The sequence below is a fragment of the Falco rusticolus genome, chromosome 6, assembly GCF_015220075.1.
Source record: "Falco rusticolus isolate bFalRus1 chromosome 6, bFalRus1.pri, whole genome shotgun sequence".
NCBI classification, from domain to species: Eukaryota; Metazoa; Chordata; class Aves; order Falconiformes; family Falconidae; genus Falco; species Falco rusticolus.
In genome coordinates, this window is record NC_051192.1 from 38,481,329 (window position 1) to 38,493,339 (window position 12,011).

A 12,011-nucleotide genomic window follows, 5' to 3' on the forward strand; every position below is an offset into this window, starting at 1 on the left:
CCAGTTTCTTTGGGCAGAACTTACAAATACAACTTGCAGGTTACCTGTGCATGCAAATACAGCAGTTCTACACAGTGACTGTTCCAAAGGACTGAGGGGCTGGAAGCGGAAGGAAGGAACAAGTTTAAATGATCAGCACTACATAATATGCTTAAAATGCAGCTTTTCTCTACTGAGAAACAAAATAAAATGAACTGCCATAAAACTGAAACTTTCATTTGATTAGTTTTATTTAAGACCATAACAGATAGGAAAATTCATTGAGGATAATGGTGTAAATGATGTTATTAAGGCCTTTTCGACTTTTCACTTGATCCTTTAGACTTTAACACAATTTGTTTCATTCTGTCATCACTTGCTACATTTATAGCTTTTTGCATTGTGCTTCTTACTTTAGAAAGCAACTAAAAAGAGAAGTCAAATTCTTACCATGGCTGTGGTAAATTCAGGAGTCATTTCTGTATGACACATCCTGTTCAGAGCTACAGAAATGCAAACTGCAGAAAAAACAGTTATAGGCTTTCTTCTGCATTACTCTCACAAAGCATTTACCTAGCTCCATTCAGCCTTTTCTTCCCCAGGGAATATACTTTTATGATGTCTGTTCATACAGATGCCTCACAATGAGTTGTGGATGTGGAATGTCTATCCAGGTGTCTCACTGATATCACTGGGAGATTTAGTAAATAAACACTGCAAGAGCATACCCTTCACACTGTTTACATTGTAGAAATGGCTGCAAATTCACCCTAGTATCACGGTCCTGTGCCCAGGGCACCCACACTAGATGCTGTACAAGCCTCTCAGCTGGGGAAGAGGCCCAAGGAAGCTCTTGCTGCACAGCAGAGCTAGAAACAGTTATGGCAGGCCAGTGACTAAGTTCGAAAGAGAACTCGGGTCTCACAGCCCTCATGCATCCATTCCACACACGTCCTCCATGCATGTGCTGTGCTCCTACTTCATACAGGAACTGATAGGGTATCAGTCTTCCAGTCACCTATTGACAGGCAGCCTGATGGAATTTATGCATACAGTACCAATACTGGAATCTCGTTATAAAATTTACAGCTGTTCAGCAATGGAAGTATTTATGAATATCATCGCAAATCACACAATTTCTTCATAAATTCAGAAGCTCTCCACTAGCACTAACTATAAAAACACAAAAGAAACTTTATATCAGGATTTTTTTCCAGACTCATCATTATTTTCATTTTAGATGTAGATCACATTCAGATGCTTCAGAATGAAATAATGTTTTATGTTGAAGATGTGCCATATATTTGTTTTAGGTTTCTAATGCTGCCTCCTAAAAGAGTCCAGAATCAATATCTAGAGTCAAAAGGAGCTTTATAACCCACTCCATTTAAATATTACAATACACAATTTGCTTTCAGACACAAAGATTCTGTACTTATAATACCTCACACTCCTGACACATCTATCTTGAAAGTATAGCTATAATCATCAACTCTATTCTGCACTATTAAATTACTAGGCATTTCTTGCTCCAACTGATCAGTCTCAACATAGTGCTACTGAAATGCAAAGCTCTTTCAACATGTATTCCACCGACAGTGGAACTCCACTTTTTTTTTTTTGTTAGTGATGAATGCAAGTGCTGCATAATCACAGAAAGCATGTGCAGAATTTCAAGTGTCTGACAAAACTCTGTTAGTGAAATAAAAAATACTAATCAGGAAGTACAGAGAAAAGAGGTGGTGAAAAACACCTAATCATTCTGACAGACAATGTGGAATAGAATAAAGCTTGCAGTTACTCTCTCCAGTAGTGGTTTTTTGTTCCTACAAACGGCTAATATGGTAGGAAGCATGCTGCTTTTTACCACTGAAAACATTCACGTCAACTACTGGAATCAAGAACGCCAGTTTTACAACAAATCACCACCTCTTTTGGGGTTTAATAAGAGAGTCTGCATTAGTGTGTCACAATCACAAAACTTCCAGAAAACTTACATAAAGGCATAAATTACTTCAAAAAACAATTTAGCATCATATAATTTAGCATATTTAGAGAAAAACAGGAAGAAACTGCAAGAAAGCAGTAGAGTCCTGGCACTGCTTTACTGTGTGCCTGCAGATGTTTATAAATGCATAATCCACAAACGTTCTATAAAGTCTGCAGAAAAAATTTAGGTGTACAACATCTTCTGAGCAAAGTTAACTGTCACACAAGTGACTGTACTGGCTCTCTGAAGATTCTGTCATTTTGTATGCCACTGCACAGTATGTTTCTAAGCCCAGTAAACTGACACTGACAATTTCTAGCCCAAGCCTGCATGAATTATAAAAGCAACAACGCTGCCTTCCAGAAACAAAGATAAAAGAGACTAAACCTATTTCATTATTTCTTATTCAATGAACTCTATTTTAGTCAGTCATTGCTGTTCTGGGGAATTATGTCAATAACCCCACACAACAGTTAGAACAAAGTATCATCATAAGGGCCATTGATTCATGAAACTTGAGTATAAGAACCTGAAGAAACGGAAATTCCCCAATATAAGACATTAAAGTTACAAGGAAAGATTATATGACAAACACGTCAGTCAAACTGTTTAGCTTGAGAACCATTCTAAAACAAGCAACTGCACAGATTAGAAAGCCCAGATTCTCCTCAGTCACCAACTGTGGGATGTTTCTTACCTTCTCAGTCCTTCCAAGACTGTACACAAGAGTCAGAATGCTTGATAATGTGCTTCTGACAAATTACCATTATTCCAAAAAAATAATTTTACAATCACAAGGTGAAGATGTTCTGTAGCTTAATCTTTCACAGCAGACAAACAAGGAGGAACACGCATCTGGAAACACTAAACAAAGGGGCCCTCCATCCATGCACTGTAAGTCAATGCCAGTTTCTCCAAAAGAAGGTGCAAGGTACTCTAGGTAAAGACAACCTTCCAGTAAGGCTTCTCTCCAACTCTAAAACATGACATTACTAAACTCTTCAAGAAGAAAAATCACAGCTTTTACCTTTGCAGTACTGTATTGTACAGATCACTCCAAAACCCTCTCTTTATTAGCAGTGATCCTAGTTTTGACACTTGTACACCACTACTTGTCTTGCTAGTCAACTGAACGCTCACCCCTAATTTACCCTGCCCTTTAAAATCGATACAATTTAAAAGTAAATGCCAGATTACAAGTCATATGAGTCATTTCTTTAATTGACAAAAACCTGCCTAATCCTAAAAGTCTGCATGAAATTACCTTGACTTAGAGCTTCCCCCCCATGAAGAGCTGACCCAGATTAGATTCATGCTATTTTTTCCTTTTACAGTACTTTCACCTTTTTTTTTCTAAAACACTCTGTTCAACTACTCCTTGATGCATCTGTGTAACACAAAATAACTGTGTAAAGATCTGCAAAGAAAGCAAATCATCCTAATTTCAATTGCCTAAAAAAAGATGGGAAATAAAAAAAAAAAAAAAGAATGCTTACTTAAGCCAAACAGACTCTAAGTACTCTACACATTTATGGCTGTTTTCAAAAGGAACTGAGCAATCAAAGGAAAAAAAAAAACAAAACAAAACAAAACAAACCTCATCAGAACATGAGATCGGGTCAGTATAATGTAGAGACAATATAATTTAATTACAAATATCAATGGTTACAGTAACTGTTAAAACACCATGACTGTCTAATGCACTGTAGAAAAGTTTCCCTGCTATATTTTGGCAGGCTTCAAATTGCCTCTTCTGAACAAACCTGAACTGTTCTGAAATTAAGCTGAATTTCAAAGAGACTAGCAATTTACCTTAATACAAGGCAGGAGGAGAAAAACTCTTAAGTATCCTCTTCATGAAGGAAAAAAGCCCTTGAGACAGCTGATCAAACCCAGATACACTGAATTTTGCTAGAAACCAGACTAGATTTTCCTCTTCTCACCTAACTATCTCTTTAAATGAAGAAAAAGGTGATAAATGTTGAAATCTTTATTTTTGAGAAACACTTTTCCAACAGTTTCTAGGGCTGATTTCACACCAGCTTCTCCAGAAGCAATTTTTTGTTTTCCTGAAATCAAGCAGAATTTAAATCATGCAAGCAGAAATGCTAGAATAAGTTCACTCTTAACATTTGGTGCTTGAATGAATCAATTATACATAGCTGAGATCTACTCACTAATCATATGCACTACTAATTATGTCTCAGCATTTAAGGACCATCAGTTGAATCCAGCAAAAGAAGATTATTAGTAGGCTAATCTACATTTAGAGCAGGTGATGAGTATTTACATGTGAGATTAGATTTTATTTAATACTCCCTGAAGTTCTCTTTGAAGCAGTGAAAGGCATGAAGTGAACCTACATTGGGATCACCAAGAGTTCAGACTACATTATACAAAACAGAAATAAGATATTAAGAAGGGAAGGCTTGATGATGGACAGGTACGTTACACTGTAGTTCTTCTCTCCCCCTAAATCACAGTTGATTTACATGCATTATGAGAGCTGAGAGGTTTACTGTTTTACTTCATTCAAACACACTAAGTTTGATTTTCCAAACCTTCATGAAAACGCATCATTCCTTACTCTTGTAACTTAGTTGGCTTTTGCAATGAGTCCAGTAAGACTTGATACCTTGAATAAGACCAATTAACTGTTACTTAATCTAAAAGTACTTTTACTGATGAATTCTTATTTGATATTTAGTCATGCCGTAGTAGTTTCATACACTACTTCTTTAAAATAATGTAGTGTGTAGATGTTCTTTGTCAATATTACTAATACCATCTTTGATCACTGAAAGCTCACAGCAAACGAGGACAAGAAGGGGAATATGGAAAGAGTTCAGGTCACCTACAAACACTCCACCCCACCACCCTGTTAAAGCAGTTAAAAAAAAATAATAATCTGTGCACTAGTTACACTCTTCATGACCATTCCCTGTGCTGCTCCACATTTACATTCTTCAGCTTGCACAGCTTCTACTCTCAAATACTGTTCTGCTCCTAACCTGAGACACATTTTTTCATTCACTTGAAGTTTCTGGAGAACAACTAAATGTTCTTAAAAATACATAGAGAGTGTATAAAATGAAACAGGAATAAAGCAACAAGTATGAAAACTCACAGCTCCTTCCAGACCTAAGTTCAGCCTTAGAGCCAGCAGCACAACACAGTTTTGAGATCGCAGCTGGTTTATGACTCGTCAGCTCAGACAGTACAGAGTATATGTGGAGCAAACACAAACTCCTATGTCCTGCTTTCTTCAGCCCAGGAGCTGGATGTGATAAATGCTCCTAATTATTTACATGTTTGTTTATGGGCTTTTCTAGTAAAGCAGAATGCCAAAGTATTTTTCCTGGTTTGCAGCACTTTGATTAATTTCCCACGGCCAAACCGTACTGAAAGAATAAGTAATGTTTTCACATTTACAGTTTGCCCAAAAGCCATTCAAATAAGCAAGCTATATTACATAAGTGTGCAGCTATGCAGCACTATATGCCAGATGCCTACTGCCAGAATTAAAAGGGGCCCACTTCAAGTCAAATCTTCCATTACGAGAAAAGTCTCCGTGAACTACTGAGACCCTCTCTATTGCACAGCTCAGAGTCTAAAAGTTAACCAACATAAGAGGCACAAAACCATCACAGATAATTCAACTCTGTGAGCCTCTCTGCACGGCAGCTCTCGCAACAGAACCAAAGGAAACTCTAAGGTTTCACCAGCCCTCAAATGAAGAGGTGTCAGGGTGCTTGAAATCTGAAGACTCCCTTCTCTGTATGTGGAGAGTGTACGTTCTACAATGAAGCTCTATGCCTTCCTATTTGCACCTGTGAGGATGGCTCCTCTGACTTCTGAGAATGTTACCTCTCAGGACACAGCCCTGCAAGAAGCACAACGAATTGCCCACCTCACTGAACTGAAAGCAGCAGCGCAACAGGCACAGCTTGCAGTTTCAAACAGATGACACGTATATGCATGTCCAGGCCAAACAGTCCTTTGTGGAAACTGGCTACAATACCACCAGGGGCTTTGGTTGGTTGGTGGGGGTTTTTGTTTGTTTTTTCTTTCTCGCCCCACCCCGGGGACAGGGGGAAACTACAATATCAGCCAAAACCATTTAAGTGCCTTTTTTTTTTTTTTTTGCATGTATTTAACATACCATACAATAAGCATGACATTGTAGGTCAGGTCACTTTCCTGCTTCAAAAAATGACACTAATTCAGTACTATAGTTTGAGTTGTATGAAGTCTTCACAAATGAAGCAACCAAGTATTTTTATTCTACATTCACACCATACAGCTGTCAATAAAATAGACTGGGAAAGGCTCTTTTATTGTTTTTTTGAAAAGGGGCCAAGTAAACCATAACACACAACCTCGGGTCACCACACCTTCAAATGAAGGTGTTACAATTTTATGGCTGGGAAAGCTGGCAAACTGGGGCCAGAGGATGCGGCACAGCGTATTCTTGCAAAGCGACTGGATCAGTGCGTGTAGCTCTTTGTTCAAGCCCATCCATCATAACTGTTTTAGGCAACCAACATCAGAAGCACAAACTTCCAAGCACAAACACACGGAGCGTCCCAGACCGTGTCAGGCACAAAGAAATCGCCGAGCTACACGGCTGGTGCCAAATCTGCTTTTCAAAGCTCCCGGGGCCTCGCAGCTCCTGCCTGCTTCAGCCAGAGCCCAGCGTGTTAGGCAAAAAGTGCGTCCCTGCACTCTGTTGGGAGACCGGGAGAAAAAAAGCCAGGTCACGTTTAACCACAGGTAAGGATCACCAGCGCTGCCAGGCTGCTTCACAGCACGCCGGCTGACAGCTTCTTCTCCAGAACACGTTAGCGGGGGGCAGAAACGGGCTCTGACGCACTTTTGCCCCCCCGCGTAACCGCCACGGCCGCCCGAGGGCAGACGCCGGGCAGCGGGGGCAGCGGGGACAGCCCGCGGCTCAGCCCGGAGGGCTCCGCGACCGCAGCTGACCCCGCAGCGGGGGGGCCACGCCTGCTCCCGCCGCCCCGCGGTGAACCCGGGGCGGCCCGGCGGGGAGGCGGCGGCGAGCCCGGGCCGAGCCACTCCCGCGCCGCGGCGGCGATCAGCCCCTGCCGGCGCTCTCACCTGCGTTGTAGAAGCGGTCCAGCACGGCCGTCTCGCCGAAGTCCAGCTTGCCGAAGTGCAGGGTCTCCAGCGCGGCCCCCACCACCTCGCACGCCTCCCGCAGGCTCTGTAGGGCGCCGCTCTCCGCCGCCAGCAGCGGCCCCTGGCTCGCCTCGTTGATCACGTAGGTGACGGCGGTCCGCCGGCCGCCACCCTTGGCCCGCGCCGCGATGCCCGGTCCGGCGGCGGCGCCGTCCTCAGCCCAGAGGGTGCCGGGCGGCGGCACGGTCAAGTCGGGCAGGAGGCTACGGGCGCCGGCATCAGCCCCTTGCCCCCGCCTGCCGAGCACCTCCTCGCAGTGCGGTCCGCCGCCGGGAGGGCTCGGCACCGGCAAGCTAACGATCCCCTCGCTGTTGTCGCTCATCTCGGCGGAGCGGCAGCCGCCGCCGCGGCAGCGCGTCCCGGGCTCTGCTGCGCTGGCCGGCGTTAGGCGGATGCCATACTCCGCCGCCCGCCCAGGAACGGTCCCGCCGAGCTGCTGGAGTGTAGAGGCGGCCGGGCTGACGCGAGGGACTCCCCCTCGGCCGCTAGCGAAGACTGCCAGAGGCGGGGAGACGAGCACAGCCTCCCTCGACGTCTGCCGCCAGCACCATGACGCGCCGCTCCCTTCTCCCCCGCACCTGCTGGGACTACCCGGCGAGCCGACCCCCAGCAGCCCGGCCTCCTTCTCCTGCCGCCCCCAGGACGTCGCTCTTCCTCCGCCTGCTTACTCTCCCTGAGCGAAATTACTCAGCCGCGAGGAGGAACCACTTGTGCGATCGCTCCCCAACGCCCTCACTCCGGCCCAACGACCGCTGCGAAGCGCGGGCTGAGGCGGCCCCAGCGCGGGGGCCCGCCCCCGGCCCCGCCCCCGGCCCCGCCCCCGGCAGAGATACCTCCCGCCGCCAAGGGGGCGGGCTCGGCCGGGCGGGGCACGCCGCGCCCCCGCCGGGCGGTCCGGCCTGGTGTCGCTGCTGCCGCCGGGCGGGCTCGCCCCGCGGGCTCGCCCCGCGGGGACCCCTCTGCCCGGGCCGCCCCGGCAGGAGGGGGCCGAGAACGCCCCTTCCCCACCGCCTCCCGTGGAGCTTTGCTTTTTAACACCACCCCGACCGCACAACGCGCCTGCGTCCGCGCTTCACAGCGGGGTCCGGGTTGCGCCTCCCGCCGCCGGAGCCCCGGCTCGCTCCGGAGCCTTCGAACGAGCTTTCGTTCGATCGAGATGAGCCGATGTGTGCGTGAGGGCAGCTCGCGTGTAAGGGCCCTGCGTTAAACTTGGCTCTGTTAAAGGGGTTTTTTACCGTTTACTCCTTTTTGGTTTGTTTGTTTTGTTTAATGATGCACGTGCCCTAACTAGCTAGACAGGACTAAGTGCTTCAGGTGTTTGCTGCGAAGAGTTGAGAGCAGTGTCAGGATTTAGTAGCCCTTGGATTTTAACCCTTGTCTGCTACTATTTGTCCACACCTAAACCTCCCAGTCTGTGTGTTTACAAACAGCTTCAGGTTCCCTGAGGGGTCTGTGGCTGCTTCCAGCAGCTGCTGTGTCTGGAAACGGGAAAGCTGCTCCTCTCTGTTGGTTAAATATGTTGGTTTCTAACATTCACCTGGAATTTGCCTGTAAAGAATACTCAAACACTGGATGATGAGCAAAAATATTTCTTCACGGAATTGGAAGACAGTTGGAATAGTCAGCACACAGCCAAAAGCTGCGCTAACTTTGTATGGTAGGCCACCCAGCCGAGGAGAAAGACCCTTTCACATCATATGAAGGGAGAACATCCAAACTTTCAGATTATTTGCAGGCCAAGAGTGGATCTCTGAGAAATTAAAAATGGTTTTGAAAAGGAAATGATGTTGAGATTTCTGCAGTCTGTTTTTGAACAGAAATACTGTGAAATTGGATGATTTATTCTTTTATTATTATTATCGGGGTCTGTTAAATAGGTACAGGAGAAATGAAAAAATAGTACAGTACATTAAGTTTATTTGTCATATCAATAGGCCCATCCTGTTAAAATTGATCTTGTTAAGACTGATCAACTTGTTGGCATGAAGCCTGCTCATGTGTCATTGTTTTCCATTACTTCTGTAGACAGAGAATCAATTCTGGAACAATTAGAAAAACTCATCACTGCAGTACCTTTGGTGGCTCTGTTTGCTTTTGCATTGAGCAGTCCCGTTTTTTGAGGAGATACGCCTGGCATTTGCTTCTGCTGATAAGAAATGGGTAAATGGGTGGGAAGATGATGAGGAAACTAAAGCCTAATTTACAGGGAAAAGTTAATATTTGCTAATCTGCCAGATACAGTAGGTTATTGTTTCTTGCTACAATCTGAATGGCAATCAGTGTTTTTCTAAATAATGTCGTTTTCCACAAAATGCAGAATCAGTGTTAATCCATTCAGCACTGCAGTTACATCATCTTACAGGAAGCAAGAACAATATGTCTCTGTTGTTTTTGAGAACAGCCCATGTTTGTCAAGTGCAGAAGGAAGTCATGGACTGGAAGGACATAGAAGAAGTATGCTATTCCACTTAGTGTTACCGACTTGTGATGCTTGCTTTGTTATTAGCATTGTGTCTATTCCAAATTCAGGTTAGTTTCTCTATTGATTTGGCTGGGAGTGAGGTTGGGCCCTAAACCGGGCGTGGGGAGGGGGGGGAGAATGCTGTTGAATAACAAACACAAATTGTCCACATTTTTATAAAGTGAAAACATATTTTTTAATCTGCTAGCTCTCTGAAGTGAGTGATCAGACATTTAGGAGCTCTTGTGTTTTTGTGTTTGATTAGGAGATAATCCAAGGAATTTTTTTAAACCAAAATAACACCCTATTTGTTATCAGAAGTACCTTACCATGTTCACTTGTTTCTCAAGGGCTGTAAAATTAACATCTTTAACACCAGATGGTTTGCATATAATCACGATTCAGTATTGTCCTGTTCCAGCTCTGTTTTTTCTTCTAACAAAAACTTGTAACAAGCAGTTAGCTGTGATTTTGTTGAAATAACAACCCTCTCTTCATTATATATTTTTACAGCTAGGCATCACTGGCCTCTAAGTTTAACCATAATTATAATCATAATATCCAAGAATTTGCCACCTTTGTTAATTGCAAATATAAATGCAGTTTTTGATGAGTGACAAACAACATGATTGGAGAATAAACAAGCTTGATTTAGCCACTCAAACTACTGTAAACAAGATCAAAGACCAAAAAAGGTAGTTCCAATGTATCCTGATTTATAGAGATGAAATTTAAAGCATATGTGCATTTAACTAACTGTCCAAATTATATTTTTCATGTATTATGGCTACCAGTGTCCAGCAGTGGGAGAAAAATTATTCTGATCTGCATTTGGTTTGTGGTAGTGCTGATGGAACTGACAGAATGGACTAAAATACATTGCTACAGATACTGGGTTTAAAATAGATGCTAAATTTCATTCAAAATTTGAGGCCCTCTTGTTTAACTGTAGGATAATATATAGGAATGAGAAACTGGAGATGCACTGTAAACTCTTCACTGATAAGCAAGACAAAGAAGTTTGCAGGAGTAAAGTCCAGTATGCTTCAATTATGGTTGTAAGAAAAAAAAGAATGTAAAGAAATTTGCAGATAAAAGAATCCAAATGAGATATTGAAAGTACATAAACTAATGCAATTTCTGTAAGCATTGACCAGAACTTTCACAAGCTGCCGAAATGGTTAAACTGAAATAAAAAACTTTTTTCTAAAAACTGTCCTAAAAAGTTAGACTGAGTATATCACTGTAGACGATAAGATGTCGCCTTTATGTTCAACAGAGAGGGCAGGCAAATAGAGACCAGTGGCCATTGTGTAGGGATGCAGCTGATCATGGAACAGTAATACAAGGAATCTGCCTACCAAATTATGGTATGGTGCACATAAATGCAGTCAGTAAAAACTGATGGATCAGTGTGGATACAAAATTGGGGATGGATATTTCATCAGTCAGGACTGTTCTTGGAGCCCATGTCTTGTGAGCATGGTGAAGAAAGTGCACTGTTCTTGCTTCATACCCTTTTCCCCTACAACTCTCGTGTTTCTTTCTAAATCTCCCGGTCTAAATCTTCCTCTGCTCCAGCATCTTTCCCGCCTCTTGCTGTTTTTGGTCTTTAAAACTTCCAGAAAAAGTCTCTGTGCTAACTGCCTTTTCCTCCCAACTTCCACAACCATCACTTTCCCCATATGAAGGGAGCCTTTTCCCTTTGTATTCATTCCAGCAGACCTCTTGGTTACTTTACTGTTGCCAGTTTTGCAATCTTACTGTGAACCTTGGGATATGTCCTGGTTTCAGCTGCAATACAGTTAATTTTCTTCTTAGTAGCTAGTACAGTGCTGTGTTTTGGATTTAGTATGAAAATAATGTTGATGTCTTAGTTGTTGCTAAGAAGTGCTTACTCTAAATCAAGGACTTTTCAAGCTTCCCATGTTCTGCCAGTGAGGAGGGGCACAAGAAACTGGGAGGAAGCAGAGACAGGACAGCTGACTTGAACCAGCCAAAGGGATATTCCATATCACAGAATGTCATGCTCAGTATGTAAACTGGGAGAAGCTGGCTAGGGCCTGCTGATGGCTGCTTGGGTACTGGCTGGGCATCAGTCAGCAGTGGTCAGCAATTGTATTGTGCATCACTTGGGGTTTTTCCCTTGGGTTTTAGTCCTCTCTCTTTCTCTCTCATTTTCATTACAATTACTATTATATTATTATTAGATTTTGTTTCAATTATTAAATTGTTCTTATCTCAACCCATGAGTTCTGCCTTTTCTCCGATTCTCCTCCTCATCCCACTGCGGGTGGGGGGGGAGTGAGTGAGTGTCTGAGTGGTACTTAGTTGCTGGCTGGGGTTAAACCACGACAGGATACTAAATGCTTTTCTTAAAGC

The 12,011-nt window shown here is 43.7% G+C and overlaps 1 protein-coding gene across 1 annotated transcript in view; it reads right to left on the minus strand.

The window, feature by feature from the left end:
* Nucleotides 1–7,954, minus strand: part of MAP3K5 (mitogen-activated protein kinase kinase kinase 5) — a 108,629-nt gene extending 100,675 nt beyond the window's left edge. Inside the window, exon 1 of the mRNA XM_037391992.1 lies at nucleotides 7,088–7,954. Within this exon, the coding sequence (XP_037247889.1) occupies nucleotides 7,088–7,490 (403 nt within the window). The 5' untranslated portion in view covers nucleotides 7,491–7,954. The remainder of the gene's footprint in view (nucleotides 1–7,087) is intronic.
* Nucleotides 7,955–12,011: the final 4,057 nt, after the last annotated feature.